The 20,782-nt window shown below is 42.3% G+C and overlaps 1 protein-coding gene across 7 annotated transcripts in view; it reads left to right on the top strand.

Moving 5' to 3' along the window:
- Positions 1-20,782, top strand: part of KMT2C (lysine methyltransferase 2C) — a 151,815-nt gene that overhangs the window by 116,138 nt on the left and 14,895 nt on the right. For all 7 annotated transcript variants that reach the window (XM_063303356.1, XM_063303354.1, XM_063303355.1 and 4 more), the window contains 12 exons: positions 487-2,261; positions 3,605-3,716; positions 4,227-4,305; positions 4,608-4,671; positions 5,716-5,948; positions 10,657-12,336; positions 13,636-13,845; positions 15,227-15,391; positions 17,673-17,814; positions 19,097-19,235; positions 20,084-20,262; positions 20,355-20,491. In XM_063303356.1, the coding sequence (XP_063159426.1) occupies positions 487-2,261; positions 3,605-3,716; positions 4,227-4,305; positions 4,608-4,671; positions 5,716-5,948; positions 10,657-12,336; positions 13,636-13,845; positions 15,227-15,391; positions 17,673-17,814; positions 19,097-19,235; positions 20,084-20,262; positions 20,355-20,491 (4,915 nt within the window). The remainder of the gene's footprint in view (positions 1-486; positions 2,262-3,604; positions 3,717-4,226; positions 4,306-4,607; positions 4,672-5,715; positions 5,949-10,656; positions 12,337-13,635; positions 13,846-15,226; positions 15,392-17,672; positions 17,815-19,096; positions 19,236-20,083; positions 20,263-20,354; positions 20,492-20,782) is intronic.

Genomic DNA, 20,782 nt, shown 5'->3' with positions numbered 1-20,782 from the left:
ACTAAATGGATAATGTGAAAATTAGCTACAAAGATGTCATTAATTTTACTAATTTTTGTATAAATTTTTATTGAAGATTGTTTTAAAAGAAGATGAACACTAATACAAATTAATATAAAGTGAGAAAAAAATCAAAGAGAAAGATAAAAGTGCAAAAAAGTAAAAGTAAAGAAAAATAGAAAAGAAAGAAAAAAGATACGAAGAAGTAGCTTTCAATCTTCTTTACAGCAGTTATAAGTACAATGATAAATTTACCTCTTACTCTATGGTTACAACATAACTCTCTTCTTTCTATAATCTATTCTGTCTAATCATCAAAACCATAAATCTTAAGTTCATTTTTTTTCTGTTTCATGCAAAAAGTCTATGTCATTAATTTTACTAATGTGAAAATTAGCTACACGGTTATTGTATTTGTTCATTATGGGGGAAATATTCTCCAGTAGATCATCCAACTCAATAAAAGCTTGTTTTTCTCTTTTCCAGATTTGGCTTTTCCAGTGGTGGCCATGGGCCTCCACCTTGTCAAGATCACTTTCTTGGTCCACCACAACAAATGCCACGTGCTGGTGTCCCACCACAGCTTAGAAGATCCATGTCTATAGATATGCCTAGACTACCTAACAAGCCACCAATGAGTAATCCCATTGGGCTGTCACAGCATTTCCCACCACAGGGTATCCAGGTTCAACAGCACAACATAATGGGGCAGGCGTTTATTGAGCTTTGTCATAGAGCACCTGAAGTCAGACCAAGACTGCCTTTTAATTCCCCATCAACTACTATTATGAGCACTGTTCCTGAGCATCAGCAACAAACTGAGCTTCTACCTAGACAGGATTGTCAGGGGCCAAGACACCTAGAACCCGCAAGACGTAATTCTCAAAATCCAAACAGCTCATTACAGATTTCAACAGGTTTGGAGCATTTACCACCATCCCAGCAAGATAAAGTGAATCCAAATCAGCCACCTGTACTCGTCATGTGTTCTTTGAATCACCCATCAATTAATAATGCTTTTTCAGGAGGCCCTTTGCCAGCAACAAGATCTGCTGATGAAACAAGTGGCTTGCAGATGCCCAGTCAGCCCACTGAAGGCTTAGAAGAGAAACTTGATCCTGATGATCCCTCTGTGAAAGATTTAGATGTCAAAGACCTTGATGGTGTTGAGGTTAAGGATTTGGTTGATGAAGATCTTGAAAATCTAAATCTAGATGCAGAAGAAGATAAAGGTGATGAACTGGACACATTAGATAATCTTGAAACTAATGATCGTCACCTTGATGATCTTCTGAGATCAGGAGAATTTGACATAATTGCTTATACTGATCCGGACCATGATTTGGGTGACAAAAAGGGTATGTTTAATGAAGAGCTGGATCTTAATGTCCCCATAGATGATATACAGGCCAAGGCAGATGATGCTCAGCAGAAACATCCAGAAGATAAAGCTTCTGTTCCTGAAAAGTCTGTTTCTCCTCGAAAAAAAACTACTGAGATCAGTGAGATTAAAACAGAAGTGCTTTCTCCAAACACATTTGAAGAAACTAAATGTAATCATGAAAAAAATGACCGAAGTGTGGCAGCTTCAAATGCTCAGGATGATGGAGAAACCAAATCTGTTTTGCCTTGTAATGTGGAAGTAAGTGATAAAGCAAATATGAATGAGGAAACCACAGCATCCAGTTCAGATGCTGTTCAGTTGCCTGCTCAAAGCACAAGTTCTTGCAGTATCCCTGGATCTACTCCAGTTCTTACAAGCTTACTTGCTCACAGCAATTCAGAAAACCCTGACATAAGGTCCCTAGACTCTCCCTCTCACCCATTCCGGACAGCACAAACAAATCCTGTTTCAAGTATTCCACAAACTTTAATTGCATCTGCAAGTCAAAGCACGGGAAATGTGTTACCTGAGGTGAACATGGTTCCACAAATAAGCCATAGCTTTTCACAAGGGACAGCAGTAAATTCAGGCTTTATCTCTGGCCAGCCACCCAATCACAGTTTGGGGGTAGGACAGCCTGGTAGTCAAGCAGTGCCTGTTGTAAACAGGCCTGCTCCTGGTGGTATTCCTGGTCCTCAGCAGATGATGCTTCCTCAAACGTTGGTCCAACAGCAAAATCGAGAGAGGCCTCTCCTTTTGGAAGAACAGCCGCTTTTGCTGCAAGATCTTTTGGATCAAGAAAGGCAGGAGCAGCAACAGCAGCGACAGATGCAAGCCATGATTCGTCAGCGGTCTGAGCCATTTTTCCCTAACATCGGTATGTTTTTGTCTTCCAACCATGGTAACGTTGGCTGGGGATGTATACGGAATAGACGCGGCAAGTCACCTTTTCTGTCGTCATGAATGCTAACACATCTCCATTTCTATATTTCATTTCCAGATTTGCCAGATGATGTGTAGATTTGTTAAGGCACTTACAATAATTGAATACTTTTCATTAGGGGGTCTTTCTGTTGATACTTATTCATAAATTTGATTGATGGATGATCTATCCCCCAACTCACTAGATCTAGGTGCTTATAATTACAAAACAACAACAATAAAATAAGTAATTAAATAAGTAATTTATTAAACAATAAAATAAGTAATTAAAGCAAATATTAAAACCATCATCGCGAAAACTAAAAACTAGAGTAAGCCAGCAATGTCAGTCCCCAAAAGTATAGCAGAACAGTATAGTTTTGTTGTCTTTCTGAAAGCTGACCAAATTTGGATATTAATTTTTCTTAGTCTTTTTCAAAAGAATAAAATTCTGTAAGGATCATGCAGAGAGCTGATTGCTTCAGTTCTTCCTTTGATTTACACAATGTAGTATTGTATGTACTTGTTGGAACTCCTGAGGAATGCTCTAATGCAAATAAAAACTTACATTTGGGGGGATGAGAGAGGAGAACATTCTACATGATTCATGATAATATTCTCTTCTCTCATTCTCTGTACACATATATACACAAATACGGTCGCATCCCATCCACCTCTGAAAAGCTATTGTATTTCATTCCTGGCATTAACTCAGTGCAGGCTTTAAGGGAAAAATTGACACTTCAGCATTTCCGCTTCTGCCAAAATACTTACCCGAATCGCCAGTTGGCTTCCCAGTCTTAATCTTTTAAGGTCATGTAAACTGTCCTGATTACCAGGAAACACACTGAGACAATGACTTGGTCTCTAATATTTATTAGTAGTACTTAACAAGAATCCTAACAAACTGAGGAAGCGTGGGAAAACCCAGCCATATAACCCCCAAAGGTTAAGGCGGTCCCGATCTGTGTCTCTTTGAATGGCTGAACAGTTCCTCAGTGCTACGCATGCGCTTGACAGTCTGGGTGGGAGCCCCCTGCTCGCCATCCTTACTCATGACATAAACTGAGTGTAAACCTCTAAAATGATTGCTAGTAACTTCAGTTGGTGGTCTGAAACAAATCCAGTGTATCCATGGAAACGGTTTTCCTTTTTCAAGTACCCAACTTAAAAAAAAACAAAAAACTCCTGAATTGATCAGCAGTTATAAATATGAGAAGGCTACAGTTCCCAGAATTCTGGCTAACGTGGCTGGAGTGCTTTGCAAACGTAATACGTTCGACCATTCTGTCTTCTCAGATTTTGATGCAATTACCGATCCTATAATGAAGGCGAAAATGGTAGCTTTGAAAGGGATCAACAAAGTTATGGCACAGAACAATATGGGGATGCCACCATTGGTCATGAACAGGTTGGTAAAAAATGACACGTCTTCCTGAAACAATGTAGTATTGTTCTCTTAGATGCCAATATGGAAGTACAGCTTTTCTCCTTAATCATCTGTTCAGATTTTACTTGCTTGTGGAGATATTAATGAATTTCTTTATATAATTCTATCGTTGAATAATTTATTTCCTTTTTCTTCCTTTTATGTGTGGTTGAGAGAGATATATACACACACATACACATACACACACACAAGCATATACACACACACACACACACACACACACATTTCTACCCATAGCAGTAACTTTATGGGTTATATGCAGAGAAGGGAGGGGCTGGAAATGGCAGAAACAAGTATAAAAAAGAAAAGGAAGTGATCTTGATTGTGAAAGTATAAAACAATGACAGGCACATATAAGGAAACATCAGCTTTGTCTTGGTTTATATTATGATATTGTTTGAGATTACTGTCTCTTCATTAACGCAAGTTGTAAAATAAACCAAATGGTCATTTTCATTTACCTATTGCTAGATTTGCCTTCATGGGTCAGGCAGGGCCTGGAGCCCAAAGCAGCGAAGGCCAGAATCTAATACCACAAGCAGTTACACAGGTAATATCATCTTTCCTGAGATCTGCAGTAAAGCAGCTCAAAATGTTGCCTTTCCCTGAGATACAGATGATTGTTACGGTTGCTTCTGACTGCAATGATAAGGGTTTTATTTGTTTTGGGGGGGAGGGGTTAGAAGTGGGGAGAGTCTGCAGATGCATCTGTGAGCCATTGCACCCTTAGGACTGGGGTCGGAATCCTGCAATCAGCCTGTGTATATAATCTGACCTCTGAGCTGCAAAAATCCCCATTCCCTGGCTCAGATCAGCTCAAGGAATTTTGCTAACCTTTTTTCCTCTTTTAAGGATGGTAGCCTCACACCTCAGATGTCTAGACCAAATCCTCCAAATTTTGGTCCTGGATTTGTAAGTAAGTATAAACCTGTTAATGTGTTACATTCTTGGGGCTTGATTTCTAAAACTCAGTACCATTCATTCATTCATTCATTCATTCATTTTCTTTCCACCTCACCTTTATTATTTTTATAAATAACTCAAGGCAGCTAACATACTTAATACTCCTTCCTCCTCCTATTTTCCCCACAACAACAACCCTGTGAAGTGAGTTGGGCTGAGAGAGAGGGACTGGCCCAAGGTCACCCAGCTGGCTTACATGCTTGAGAAGGGACTAGAACTCTCCTACCACGCCTGATTGGCTCTTGGGCTGAGAGAGCGGGACTGGCCCAAGGTCACCCAGCTGGCTTTGTGCCCAAGGCAGGACTAGAACTCACAGTCTCCTGATTTCTAACCCATTACCTTAACCTACAGAAACATTACAAGCCCGTTACCTTAACCTACAGAAGCTTCAATAATTTACTGTATTTTAGAAGTTGTCTTCTAAAATACAGTAAATTTATTTATTTATTTTATTTATTATTCAAATTTAGTTACCGCCCATCTCCCCCAAATTATTGAAGCTTCTCCCAGTAACCTTTGGTATTAATGAGTAGCTGGATATTTATTCATGTGCTTATTTTTTACAGACCTAATACGTTTTTGTATAAAAGTGTATTCAGCCTTATCGTTGATTTCAAAATAAAAAAAGTGTAATGGATCATTGGCTAGGCTAAGACAAACATGACCTTTTCTGCCTTACAGAAGATAAATTTCTGCATTTTAAAAAACATTTTATATATTTTTGCATCCTTTAAAGCATACTTTAGCTACACTATGAGAGCAAATGTTAATGCTATGGTGCACATGGAAATAGGATCTTGGGAGAGAGTGAGTGCAGATCTATTTTCTGTAGCCAGCTTGAAACATTTTTATGGACACTGGTAATACTCTGCGGGATGGGGAGGGGATTCTTCATAACAACATGGCCCAAAACAACCACATATTTGAAAAATAAAGACCTTCCTGTAACACTTGAATCTTTAGAAGAAACATGGGGTTTGTTATCTTTTAACCCCAGATGATTCATATAGAAAGCAATACGAAGAATGGCTGCAGGAAACCCAGCAGCTTCTCCAAATGCAGCAGAAATTTCTTGAAGAGCAAATTGGAGCACACCGAAAATCAAAGAAAGCCCTCTCTGCAAAACAGCGCACAGCAAAAAAAGCTGGACGCGAATTCCCAGAGGAGGATGCAGAGCAGCTGAAGCACGTCACGGAGCAGCAGAGTATGGTGCAGAAACAGCTTGAACAGGTAAGAGTTCTTGGGTTCCATGCGACTCATAATGAAGTGTTGCTATAGTAAGCGTTAAAAATCAGGGAAGAGGTAATGGATGAAAAAAGCGGGCATAAGATTCAAGAGAAGTTTAAAATATGTGGATACGTAGATACCTCATGGACAGCCTACCCCCTGAAAGACCTTAGATGGGACATGCGCAACTTAGAGCCAACCACTGATGATTTAGGAGCAGCAGCAGCAGAAAGAATTGTGGGTTATGAATGTCTCAGAGAAGAGGATGATGATGGGGAGACAGCTTCTTGGGGAGTGTAGTCAGGCAATTTGGATCTGTGCCTGGTACCCTGGAAGGCAAGGAACGTGTGTAAGTTCCAGGGAGTTGCAGCACTGAGAAGTAAGGAAACCTGAAAGGCAAAAAAGGACTTGGTGGTGTGAATATCCCAGACGGAAGGCTCCCGATTGCAGGAAGACAGCCTACCCAATTCTCCACACTAAAATTATGAAAAGGGGAAGGTTTCCAACCAGGAAGATTTCTGGTTCATAATAGATGCCACTCCTCTCTCTCCTAACTCGTCGGTGTTCAGCCAGGTAATTACGTTGAGATGCAGTTTAGTTTGAGACAGGGTTGCAAGTGGAGTGAGGATACCTACTTACCGATACTAAAGAGAAGCTGACATCGACTGACAATTTACCTGGGATTTTTTTTCACTGCAGTGCTATGAAAGAGGGCTTTAAGGTGTTTCTTCCCATCTCTCCTACAGTTTCTCAATCCCTCTGTTACTGTTAGTTGTTGAATCTATTTCTGAATAAGTTCAAAGCAGGTGACTACAGAAGTATTACAACTTCTCTTAGCTTTGTATTACAGGAGTCCGATCTAGATTATGGTACTGTGGATTCCATTGTCATTGGCAGTTAGATTTCCATTTAATTCTTCATCTAATACTTATGTGAAACAAGAGGGTGAGGTCACCCAGGAGTTTAGGCTGAGCTTGTAAATTGCGCATAACTTCTTTTCTACCTACTAATCTTATTTGGAGACAGTCTAGGGTTTGTTGAGGGTCAACAAACTGAACCCTAATCCAGATAAAGTGAAGATATGGCTGCTTGAGAAAATAATTTATCTGGATGGAGGTTTTCAATTGGTTTTGGGCAGGGTGGCTCTTTTCATGGAGGAAGGACTTCTTCATGGTTCTCCTGGACAAAGCGTCATCTATGGAAGCACAAACACAGGCATCCAGTTGAAGCCACAGTGATGTCACATCTGCCATGACATCATTATGCAAAATGATGCAAATTCTGTAATTTGCGTCAATCAAATTTTATTATTTATTTATTTGTTTGTTTATCTAATTTATCCCCACCCATCTCCTCCCTTCGGAGGCCTCTGGGCGGTTTACAACAATCGATTAAAATCATCACAATAATACAAAAAGTAAAATACAGTAAAAAATAATAGAAGTAGAAATAAAAAATAAAGAATAAAAAATCCAAGTGGTGAAACATCTAAAACAGTCCAAGTGTGGAAGGAGTGGTCTATAACAACCATCCCCATGTAGCTCTATTCCCCACTCCACCCCAAGCGAGGCAGCAGAACCAGGTCTTCAGACTCCGCCGAAAGGCCAGGAGCGATGGGGCCAATCTCACCTCCGGGGGCAGCATGTTCCACAAGGTGGGAGCTACTGCAGAGAAGGCCTGCTTCCTGGACCCCGCCAGATGAAATTCTTTTACAGACGGGGTCCGTAGCATGCCCTCTCTGCATGATTGAGTGGGACAGTTTCATGTAATGGGGAAGAGGCGGTCCCTCAGGTAACCTGGCCCCATGCCATGTAGGGCTTTAAAGGTGATAACCAACACCTTGAATTGGACCCAGAAGCAAACTGGTACCCAATGCAGCTCGCGCAGCAGTGGTGTTACATGTGCCCTTCTGGGGGCACCAAAAACAGCTCGCGCAGCTGCATTCTGGACCAGCTGGAGCTTCCGGATACTTTTCAAGGGTAGCCCCATGTAGAGCGCATTGCAATAGTCTATCTGAGAGATAACAAGGGCATGAGTGACTGTTCAAAGGGCCTCCTGGTCCAGGAAGGGGCGTAACTGGTGCACAGCACGTAGCTGCACAAAGGCTCTCCTGGCCACGGCTGCCACCTGCTCTTTGAGCAGGAGCCATGAGTCCAGGAGGACCCCCAAGTTACGCACCGGGTCTGTCTGGGGCAGTGCAACCCCATCCAGAACCAGAGATGTTAATGTCCCCGATACAGAAGAACCATTAACCCACAGCCACTCAGTCTTACCAGGGTTCAGTTGAAGCCTGTTGTTCCCCATCCAGGCCCCCACAGCCCCCAGACACTCGGAGAGGGTGGTCACGGCATCACTCACTTCACCCGGGATGGAGATATACAATTGAGTATCATCAGCATACTGATGATACCTCATCCCATGGTGATGGATGATCTCACCCAGCGGTTTCATGTAGATGTTAAAAAGGAGAGGGGAGAGTACTGATCCCTGTGGCACCCCACAAAGAAGGGGCCAAGGGGCCGATCTCTCCTCCCCTATCAACACCGATTGGGATCGGCCCTGGAGGAAGGAGGTGAACCAGCGTAAGACTACGCCGCCCACCCCCAACTCCCTGAGCCGCCCCAAAAGGATACCATGGTCGATGGTATCGAAGGCCGCTGAGAGATCAAGGAGAGCGAGGATGGATGCACTGCCTCCATCCCGCTCCCGCCAGAGATCATCCATAAGTGCAACCAATGCTGTTTCCGTCCCATAACCGGGCCTGAAACCTGACTGAAAGGGGTCTAGATAATCCGTTTCCTCCAGGACCCTCTGGAGCTGCAAAGCCACCACTTTCTCAACCACCTTCCCCAGAAAGCGGGGGTGGGAGACTGGACAAAAATTGTCCAGGACAGTAGGGTCCAGCTATGGCTTCTTGAGGAGGGGGTGTACCAACGCCTCTTTAAAGGCCGCCAGAAACACCCCCTCTCCCAAGGATGTATTAACCATCGCATGGACCCAACCACATGTGACCTCCTGGCCTGCTTTTACTAGCCAGGAGGGACATGGGTCTAGATGGCATGTGGCATTTACTGTCCGTAGGATCCTGTCCACTTCCTCAGGTCCAACAGGATCAAACTGTTCCCAGATAACTGGGTAAGCCTGTTCCCCTGGTATGATGATGCCGTGACATACATGTCCCATGCAGACACCAGTGGACACAATGGTTTTCGTGTTTATGAGTTATCTTCAGGTTTGTTTACCACTGGAGCTCTTCCCCAGGTGCCCCTTTATCCAGATAAAGTGAAACTTATTTCAATTACAATATAATTAGGCTGGCTGTATTTTTAATCTACTCAGTTAATTGGATTATATCATTCCAACATATTATAGGCATTAAAAATGGTTAAAATCCAAACTCCTGGGAAAAATGAGCATGTTTGCCTGGTGCTGAAATAACAATAACAACAGCAATATAACATCTGGATAATATAATATCCAGATAATAGTTTCAGTACAAATGAAGGTCAATTGGGAGAATACAAGAAGAATGCTGTGTTCTAGGGTGGACCACCTTTTAAAGGTAAGGTAAAGGTCCCTGTTTAGCCGTGTCCGACACTAGGGGGCGGCGCTCATCTCCGTTTCATGGCCGAAGAGCCAGCGTTGTCCAAAGACACTTCCGCGGTCATGTGGCCAGCATGACAGTCACGGAACGCTGTTGCCTTCCCGCCAAAGCGGAACCTATTTATCTCCTTGTGTTTGCATGCTTTTGAATTGCTAGGTTGGCAAGAGCTGGGGCGAGTGCGGGAGCTCACCCCGTCACACAGTGCTCGGGCCTATCAACCCTAACCACCGAACTTGCAACCTTCCGGTCAACAAGCCTGGCGTCTTAACCACTGAGCCACCACGCCCCCTAAACCACCTTTTAGACACTCATAAATGTCACCACTGAATATAGCAAAAAAGATGCTTATCGGGTTCAGGTGTTCTGATAATTTCATGCAAGTGCTGCACCTATTTCTGATAAGGGCTTCTAATTGCTGGTTTGGAAACTGGAATCCATTAGTCATTTTGGAGCAGGCTCCCACTTGTCCTAGACTTGAAACCAGCCTCTACTCTCTGGCCTGCCACCAAGAGCCATCAGCTTGGCAAGTATTAGAGACAGTAGTATCCCCATCTTTGGACCTCCCTTTCCCAGGAATCTGTATGATATATTTTATTAACAATTTTTAAATATTTAGTTAAAGCCTTTTCCATTCTGGCTAGCTTTTTATTAAATGCTGTTATTTTTATTCTGATAAGGATTTTAGCTGCTCAGTTTGTACTTATTTTAATTCTTGGTTTGCTTTAAATGCACATTATATAGTAATGTTTCTAAGCCAAGGCCTTATTTTCATGTAGGCAGGGGCTAAAGTGCAGCAACTGAGTCCTGTGGCATATTAAAAACTAATAATCATATTGTGCCCTCGGCTTGAATAGACTAGAATCTATCTGGTACATGAAGTACCAAACAAAAGGTCCCGTCAAATGAATCAAGATAGGAGGACATATATTGTCCAAATGAAGATCACTTTGCTAGTCAGAATAGGAATAAAGAAAAGCTTACAAACTCTATACCCTAAATTTGACTTGAAGATATCTAGGCATCTTTGTCTCAGAAGCCTGCCAACTTCTTTTGTTAAAAGAAAAAAAAAGTTTCCTTAGAATGTCACCTAATAAGTGAATTTTGCAGATACGAAAGCAGCAAAAGGAACATGCAGAGCTCATTGAAGAATATCGGATCAAACAGCAACAGTGTGGCATGGGACCACATTCCGGGCTGCCCGGCATTTCTTCTCAGCCCCCCCTGGTCCTTGGAGGATCACCACCAGCCACGGGCCAGCAGAATTTCCCAATGGTGTCACAGCAGCTTCCCCATCAACAGCATCCTGTTGGCCAGCCCAACCCACCTAGAATCCCAGGCTTGCCTGGGTGGCAACCTCCAAATGCTCCAGTACTTCTCTCCCACAATGCACCAAGAATGCCACCTCCAATAGCCCAGTTGCCGGTTAATCCCGGGACACCCGCTTCCGTGTTAGCACCCAGCTCCGGCGTGCAGTCTGGTCCCCCGCCTCGTGTGGAATTTGAGGACAATAACCCATTTAGCGAAAGTTTCCAGGAGCGGGAGCGGAAGGAACGTTTGCGGGAGCAGCAGGAGAGGCAACGAATCCAGCTCATGCAGGAGGTGGATCGGCAGAGGGCTCTGCAGCAGAGGATAGAAATGGAGCAGCATGGGGCGGCAGGCTCCGAATTAAACGCCAGAATGCCCTTTACTCAAATACCTTACCTTGGTTCGGATCGACCGTGTGATTTTATGCGGCCGCCGCAGCCCCTTCAGCAGTCTCCGCAGCAGCAGCCGCAGCCGATAGGACCCATTTTGCCACCAGGACCCTTAAAGTCTCCTCCTACTGCCGGTTTTCCACAGTGCAGTGAGCGGCAGCCGGTGGGATCTTCTCCTTTTGCCCCTGACTCAGTCCCGGTTCAAGATGGAAGCTCTGCTTACCATTCTGTTCAGCAGTCCCACGGAGGTATTTCTGGAGCCAGCTTTACGCAGTACCAGCCTAGGCCTCAATTTGCCACCAGTGTGCCTGCAGTTTCTCCGGGAACTAGCAGTGGCCTGCCCTGCAGTCAGGACTCCAGCACGCCCCCGGGAACAAACTTTGCTGGGACAAATCAGTCTCTGATTCAACTGTATTCTGACATCATTCCTGAGGAGAAGGGCAAAAAGAAAAGAACACGAAAAAAGAAAAAAGAGGATGACACGGACTCAGTGAATACACCGTCAACACCTCACTCAGATATAACTGCTCCTCCAACTCCGGCTGTTTCGGATGCTGTCTCCACCCCAACTGTTAGCACTCCTGGTGACCTTGCACGCAATTCAGGAGAAATGGAGAGAGAAGAACCGCCAGGGCCACCAACACCAAGTCCTGCCGAGAGTCAGTCTTCCTTAGAACCAAAAGATCAGCTTGCTGAGAGCAGTTTGCCACCAAACAGCCTACCTGAGCAGTCAAATCTAAACCCAGAAACAGACACAGTCAAGCCCGATATTTCTGCAAGCATTCAGGAAGTTAGACTAGAAAAGGCAGAAGTTGACCAGTCCTCTAGTCAAGCCGAGTCTAAGGCGAAGACTGAAAGTGACATTAAAGTGGAAGACAATAAAGCTGCCATTCAGCATTCCCCTTCCGCACAGAATCTGGCACCGCCTACCAACATCCCAGCTGCAAAAGGGGAATCAGGGAACGAACTCCTCAAACACTTGCTTAAGAACAAAAAAGCCGCCAGTCAGAAGTCAGATAGCAGCTTCCACTCACCAGAGAACGCCATGGAGAACAAATTAATGGAAAAACAGGACTTGGCTGAAAGCAGCATGGTAAATATTTTTTACATTAACATCTGACTTTCAGGATATTGGAAAATATGTGGCATGAAGTGCTTTGCTGGTGTCCACAATCATTTGTTGCTGGGTAACATATTTCTTTCTTAGCAATTTAGGTAGATTTTTACCACAGCTTTGCCATTTTCGCGATCTGTAATTTCATATATAACATACGATTGCGAAAATTAAGTACATCTTTTTCTTCCTTTTATAGCTACTAAAGTAGTATAATTAAGACTAAATCCTGTACAGTTTCCTCAGAATAAGGTATCATTTAATGGGATTTACATCGGTCCCAATTGTGGTTGCTAAGAGAATGTAAGTGTTCCTTTGGGCTTTTTTCTTTCTCTTATTTATTGAGCCATTTCAGACATCATTATAAAACATGGTTTGTTATGATGGAAGCATAGTTTTAGATTCTCATGCTCCCTACCTCTGTCCACATTCCACTCCTCTCCTAGCTTAGACAGGAAAGACAAATCTTTCCTTTCCATCTTTGATTACTTTAGTTTAGTACACCAACAGTGTGTACAGGAAGACCTTGCTTAATGACTGCCCTGTTTAGCGACCATTCAAAGTTACAATGGCACTGAAAAAGTAACTTTATGACCGGTCCTCACATTTACGACTGTTGCAGCATCCCCATGGTCACGTGATGGACATTTGCGCACTTCACAACTGGCTTCCAACAAGCAGAGTCAATGGAGAAGCTAGCAGTAAAATCTCAAGTCGCGCTTACGTGATGTCTTGCTTAACAACCAAATGGGAAGTGACGTCATAAGTCCATCATGACCACATGATGGTTCACTTAGTGACAAAGTTGCCGGTCCCAATTGTGTTTGCTAAGCGAGAACTACCTGTATTTGATAAAGTGGGAAAACAGCTGCCAATCATGACAGTAATGGGGGAAGACCTGTGCTGTTTACTGTGACCTCTGGGGCTCAGCCTCCATCCAGCTCCCTGCTTCTTCTGTGGAATTCTGGAAGAAAAGATGATGGAGGCGGTTGATTCTCCTCCCTTCTAATTTTCAGGGCTGGTTTTGAACTTGGATAAGGGAAGTGAGGATGCAGTTAAACTTAAGCTACATGTTCATTGGTATTTTTCTTTATACTTATAATTGTATCATTAGGTGACTTGGGTGGGTGGCAGGGTAGGTAAGTAGTCTCACTATCAAAATTCAGTGTTCAGTGTATAGTAGCATTATTTGGGAAGGGTATGATTCTTGAAACATTAGGGCTTCTTATTAAAGTGATAAGAACTGGTATAACTGCATTTTGCTTTTTCCTTAACCAGCCACTAGGGAACCCATTGCAGGGTACTTTCGGATGCAGTAACAGCCAAGGCCAGAGAGCAGATTTAGGACATGAAATGAAGAAACAAAGGAACAAACGAACTCAGAGGACAGGTGAAAAGGCAACATCTCGGCCTAAGAGGAGAAAAAAAGAGGAAGAGGAAAAACAGACTTTTTTTCCTAATACAGAAACTTTCATGCAGTTGAAACAGGTGAGCCCCAAAGGGGAAAAGGGCAACCCATTATGGAAGGGTTTGGAGGAGACAGAAAAGAGCCATTGAAAAATTTCAGCTTATATTTGGTCTTTGTGTATCTGTATTTTTACCTTGTTTCCTTATTCAAAGCAGTTACACATGTAGAAATACATGCTTGAGCATTTCTAAGTTCATATGGTACTTGTCTGCATCTTCCATTTATTATACAATATTCCAGAAGTTAGTGAGTTTCCTCTTTTGTGAGCCTTCTAATAGACCACTTTTTATTGGCTGGCTGGCTGGATTACGTTCTATCAAATTGGTTGACTTTTAGTGACCATATGGATAGAATTTCTCCAGGATGATCTGCCCCTAATCTGGCCCATCAGGTTTTCCAGTGGTGTAATAGAGTCCTTGCTGCTGATTGTTCTCTTTTTCCTTCCATCTTTTCCTGCATTATAGACTTCTCCAGAGAGCTAGGTCTTAGCATAATGTATCCAAAATACAATAATTTGAGCCTAGTCATTCATGCCTCAAAAGAAAACTCTGGATTGATTTGTCCTGTAATCCATTTGTTTGTTTTCTTGACTATCCATGGTATTCTCAAGAGCTTTCTCCAACTCCAAATTTCAAAAGCATCAGTACTTTTTCTATCCTGCTTCTTCAAAATCCACCTTTCACTTCCAAATAAACCACTTTTACTAGATTGCAGAACAGAACAAGTGTAGGCGATCAGTTAAAATATCCCATTCCAAGGGACATCTGAAACCATATGAAGCGATTTCGATTGTGATCTTACTTAGCAGAGTTTGCCCAAACTTTAATAATTCTTGGGTGTGTTAAGGGAGAAAGTCAGCCAGATGAATGGGAAAGAAGACAAGGCTATATTGGTGAAGAAGATCTGTTGGGAGAAAAGAAGCTTAAAAGCAACTTTTTGTTGTTGTTTAACTTTTTACATTAAAAAGTTCTAAACTACCAAACTCTTGGCAGTTTAGAACAAAACTGCCATCTGAAGGGGAGTCTGGAGAGAAGAGTTGCAACTTTGATGATGATGATGATGATGATGATGATGAAAGCAATTTTCACTAGATGCAATTTCATTCTGAACAATTTTCTGTATCCTGTAAACACAGTATTAAGACCAAGGCTTCTACAACAATTGCTGCATTTGAAAGTCACTGTCGCTCTGGCAAAATTATTTATTTTTTAAGAACAAGATGTGCAAGTTAGGGTGTACAGTATTGGTAGTGTACATTCTTAGTGGAAAGAAAGGTTTGGAATGGTATACACTTGTATCTGAGTTGCTTAAGCTTTTAAAAGTAGCAGCCTTCTTAGTGTCATTTATCAACTGCGATCAGCTTGCAAGAACGATAATCATAATTATGCATCTTTCCTCCAGCAACTCTCCTTGCTGCCTTTAATGGAGCCGATGATTGGAGTGAGCTTCGCCCACTTTCTCCCGTACGGTAGCGGCCATCAGAATAGTGGAAGCCGGCTTGTGGGAGCTTTCGGTAGTGCTACACTTGATGGGGTATCTGATTACTATTCTCAGCTAATCTACAAGGTGTATTCTTTTTCTATGTAATTCTCTCAAAATGTTATAAGAAATAAAAGTGGGGTTCATTGTTTGTTATACCTCAGGGTTTCTTGAGACTGTTGCTCACACTTGACAGAGATGTCATGTCTTCATACTTATCCTTCCCCTTCACTGAAAAGATTCTGGCATATTAAACCCTATACTTAACAGTAGTCTTTTAATGAGTTACTGATAGATGCACATGTGAAAGTTATAATCCAAGTCTCCATATATTAACAAACAGCCCTAGATTACCAGCTCAATGGAAGAGCAAAATACTGCTAAATTAAAGGACCAAGGCAGTTTTTTCCCAGATGTAAGAGGCCGTCATGAGGCCCTTCTTTCGTTGCTTCCCATTTTGGAGTTCAGCAAGTGGTAATTGGTGAGCGGGAGATTTGCCCAGAATCCATTGATATGCCCCTTCCAGAACCAGGCAAAGCCACTCTATTCCTCAAGGACTTTTTAAGTAACTGAACTGGTTGTTATTCTTGTTCCCCTGATGGCTATTGGTTTTATTCTTCTATTTGTTACTGATTTATTTACGTTTTGATTTTAGAGATGTCAAAACCATTTGCTAAATGATAGGATATGAAATCCCTAAGTAAATGATAAAGGCAGCAGCATTTCCTGAATGTCTCCTGCTGATTACAGAATTGACTATTGCAGATAGAAGCCTCAGTAAAAAAAATTCCTGAATGTACTATAAAGACTATAGCAAACGAGATGGAAATCTGAGTTCTTTCCCAACTGTGAATTGTATTCATTTCATGTCGATTTTCCTATATTTCTTCACAACTGTGCCAGATAAAATCTGTTTGGTAAATCATTTTCTTTCATCTGTTCTTCCATTGGCTTACAATTCATATATTATAGCTACAATTCATCCTTTCAAGAGTGTGCTATCATGGCTCTCTTTCCCACCATTTCCCAATATCAACAGCCCTCTCTGGTAGGGTTGGCTGGGAAGGCAACTGGCCCAAGACCATCGGCCAGTTTTATGGACAAGCATAATTTTAGTCTTAGTTCCTGTTTTGTATATTATTGTACTATTATAATAGGTTACAATGTGCAATATGTGTAATAATACAATGTATTATTATATTATTAGAATATATTACAATATACATCTTGTATATTGTAAAATAAAATCATTCTAACCATCTTCCTCTCTTGCTTCCCTGTTTTGCCAGAAGACAGGCCACAGGTCATGGCCTGAAAGTTGGCCACCTGTCTTTTCCTTTTTGGATGGACAGTTGAGTGACCAGTTGACAGCTCATCTGGGAAACGGGTCAAAAGCAATTGATTAAAGCCTACCAGTGGTTGATCTTTTATATTTTTAAATTTATTTTAATAGCTTCTTGTTTTATTTTAAGTTGTATACATTTAAGGTACACCACTGGAGATGCATAACAGGAGGTACAGAATTTTTTTTTAAGGGAAAAAAAAAGCATATACATTCCTTGGATCTTGTTCTGAGGAGGCCTTTGGTTTGCTCTTGCGAGCTTTCCTGTAGGATTTATGCCATTGACACAAGAATCTACCAATGTGAGAGTGCACTTTTTGGGGCGTTACTTAACACCGCACTTGAGTGTGGGGGTTTTGTTTTTTGTTTTTTTAGTTAGATACATCTTATCTGGAGAAACAAACAAACAAACAAACAAACAAAAAAAACCACACTCAAAAGTAGGGTTAAAGTCAGTAAAACAGAATTGCCCTAAAAGGCAGATTAGAAAAATATTAAACAAATCAATACCTCCCACTCTAATTCTAGGCTGGTTTTTTAAAAAGTGATTTTTGATGTATGCCCATCCACTCGCTGGCACAAAGCTTCGTGTTGCCCCCTTTCAGCAGCGCCCCGCTGTTTGCAGATTGCTTTAAGATCTGCTCTTGAACCACATGCCTTTCTTTCCTTGCTCTCAGGAAGAACTGGAGAGCCAGTTCTCAAACAAAAACCAGTGTGATTTCTTAAGTTATGGTTTGCATTTGCCCTGCAAGTACTACCAGTCATAATTTGTATGTTTGGTGAGTAACTTTAAACTTTAACATAGTAGAAAACTCAGCCAATAGTTACTTGGAGCATGCAGAGCAAAGCAGGAGTAAGGAACTGAAAGTCCTCTTTCCTTGTTCTCGTAGCACCGAAATCATGGCTTGGTGTTCAGTCTGAACTCAGCATTTTGATTGCTGCTTTGTAGTTACTTTTGTTGTTAAATACACATCTCTACTGAGTAAGCCTGTTAAAAACTAACTTAAAATATCTTCTCTCGTGCAGCAAAATAACCTCAGTAACCCACCTACACCTCCAGCCTCCCTTCCTCCTACGCCTCCCCCGGTGACTTGCCAAAAAATTGTAAATGGATTTGCAACTACTGAAGAACTTGCTACAAAAGCTGGAATGTTGGGCGGACCTGATGGTAAGATGTTTGCTACCCACCTCATTATGTAGAAAATCTGCCTCTGTGGTCACTAAGTCAGCAACTACTTGATGGCACATAATCAGTCAAATCAAAGAGATAGAGATAGAGCCAGTCTGGTCTGGTGGTTACGGTGCTGGGCTAGAAACCAGGAGACTGAGAGTTCTGGTCCACCCTTAGGCCTGAAAGCCGGCTGGGTGACCTTGGGCCAGTCCCTCTCTCAGCCCAAGAGCCAATCAGGCATGGTAGGAGAGTTCTAGTCCCGCCCTGGGCATGAAAGCCGGCTGGGTGACCCTGGGCCAGTCCCTCTCTCAGCCCAAGAGCCAATCAGGCGTGGTAGGAGAGTTCTAGCCCCGCCCTAGGCATGAAAGCTGGTGGGTGACTTTGGGCCAGTCCCTCTCTCTCAGCCCAACCCACCTCACAGGGTTGTTGTTGTGGGGAAAAGAGGAGGAAGAAGGAGTCTTAAGTATATTCGCCGCCTTGAGTTATTTATAAAAATAATAAAGGCGGGATAGAAAATAAATGAAATATATAATATTCTCTCAACTAATAAAAAAAACCTGGAAGAGCTCCATCTGGAAGGCCAAAAAAGTCAGAGCTAATCTAAGTTCCAGGGGAAGGCTGTTTCATAACACAGGCTCCAGCATGGAAAAGCACTTTCTCCTGGCTTCAGTTTCCTGATTTCATGGTAATGGGGAATTATGAGCAGTTGTTTCCAAAATGTTCTGATTTTGATTGTTCTGGGTTTCAACCAAGCAAGATTCCTAATGGGTCTTGCAGGTCAAATAGGGCAAGGTTGATGTACCTCACCCTTCTCCGCCCTGCTCCTCTGCTCCTGCCCACCCGTTGGTCACCCCACCCCCTTCACTTCCCTTTCCTTCGCTGCAACCCCGTACTTAAATTCCAGTACGTGATCCGACTGGTCCAGGCTCACCTTGCCTTCCCCTTACTTGCCCTGGCACCTTCCTTCCTTTAACTTTCCTTCACTGGCCTTACCTTTTCCCTGCTGTTTCCTACCCTGGGACATCGATGCCTGCTCCAAACATATGTCCACATTCAGGCAAAAGACACATATTTTGGTCCAGGTACGACCTGCCGAGCACTGAGTCTGGAATGGTCCATGCACAGAATATGTTGCCCATTGCTAGATGTTACTAAAGTGTTAGCAAAGAGTCCTGTGGCTCCTCAGAGATGCATGTAAGCTTTCATGAATCCAGTCCACTCAGATAGATGTTTTAAGTAATTTGTTTAATCTGTTCTTGCATCGTATCCGTTACCAAAGCTCTAGGTGCAAAGCCGTTTCAGCTGCCTTTCAGGCCACAGGACGATCTTTTAGCCAGGGCCATAATTCAGGGTCCTAAGAGTGTGGATGTCCCTGCTTCTCTTCCAACCCCGCCTCATAATAATCACGAAGAGCTCAGGTAAGTGTCTTTTTTTAAAGGCATTAGCGTTATGCTTGATAACTCCCATGTGTTTTGATACTGAGCAGAATCTACTGCCTCTTTGCTACTGAGTTCTCTGATGTATAAATCTGCTGCAAGTGGGGTGCTCTTGAGGGATATCTATAATTCATGCCCCAGCAAGCCAACCCATCAACAACACAAGTTGGGAATTTCCAAGGGCTTCGGGTTGGGAGGTAGTCTGATGAGGTAGGCTGCCAGCTCAGTCCATTATTTTTATTTTTCATCCATGTAGTATGATTTTCAGTGTTCAAAATGGTTTTCAGTTTTTGATCTGCTTTTCCTGTTTTTAAAAATGAGAGTTAGGACTCTGCCCTGTCATAGAAAGAATTTTTTTACCTGCTGAAACAAAAATGCAAGTTTCTGGGACCAGACTACAAAGCTAGTGTCGTCTAGGTGGGTAACTGAGTCTGAAATCTTAAAATTACTTATCAACAAATGAATATCAGAAGGATAATGGCATGCGTGGGAAGAGATTGAGATCTTATTCTTGAAATGTTACCTATTTTTCTTTTCCATATAAGTCCCCTGTAAGTAATTTTGTAGGATCATTGGAGCATTAAAAATGGAATTAACGTAAGAGTTGAAGTAATTGAGTGTGCTTAATTGTTGAAACATATAATGTTTGTTCACATCATGCTTCTTTATGCTGTCAGCATACTTCAGGTGAAAAAAAAATCTAATAAATTTGATTTTGAAAAAGATTGAAAGTTCCTCCAATTTGCTGACCAGCTCCTGAATCAAAAGCTAGGTCTCCATCTATATGTGAACCACATTTGCAAAAGCCCTGGTTCTACTGTGTGTCATAGGATTCAGGATCCTTGTGATGATAGAGACACTCCGGATAGCTTTGTTCCTTCCTCTTCTCCTGAGAGCGTCATGGGCATGGAAATAAGTAGGTACCCAGATCTGTCAGCAGTAAAAGAAGAGATGCCAGAGTCCATCCCATCTCCTATCATTCCAATTCTGCCAGCCGGTACTGGAAAGGGTAAGGCCAGGGTTCATTCTAAACAGATATATTGATTTCTCTAACCACATTCAAATGTGACTTTAAGTTTAATTTCTTCTCTTTAAATTAAGGTTCAGAAGCAAAGCGAAATTTCATCAAAACGGAGCCTTGTTCAAGTTTCTTTGGTTCTCAGCTTGGACTTGCCCCAAATGGCGCAGAATCTGGCCTTGTGTCCATTGCCATTACTTTGCATCCTACGGCTGCAGAGGTAAAGATATCACAACCCAGCAAGCTCATTTCAGATGTTGTTGGGTGCCGCCTTGAGTGTGTTACTGATGCGTTGGTTGTAAATTTTATTTCTACAGCAGTCAGCTGTTGTACTAAACGCTGATATGCAATTTCAGTGTGGTTCCATTGAACTGTATATAATAGAGTCATAAAGGGTCAACTCATTAGCTTTGCTATATGCTGGATAAGGGCATTGTCCTATTGGCAGTTCTGTTTTCAGGTCCCTTCCTGATTATTCTAATTATGGAGTTTGCCTCTTTTACTGGGTTTT

Source organism: Candoia aspera, chromosome 4 (genome assembly GCF_035149785.1).
Source record: "Candoia aspera isolate rCanAsp1 chromosome 4, rCanAsp1.hap2, whole genome shotgun sequence".
Taxonomy (NCBI): Eukaryota; Metazoa; Chordata; class Lepidosauria; order Squamata; family Boidae; genus Candoia; species Candoia aspera.
The sequence above is the reverse complement of the archived record's forward strand: the minus strand, read 5'-3'. Positions and strand labels throughout refer to the sequence as shown.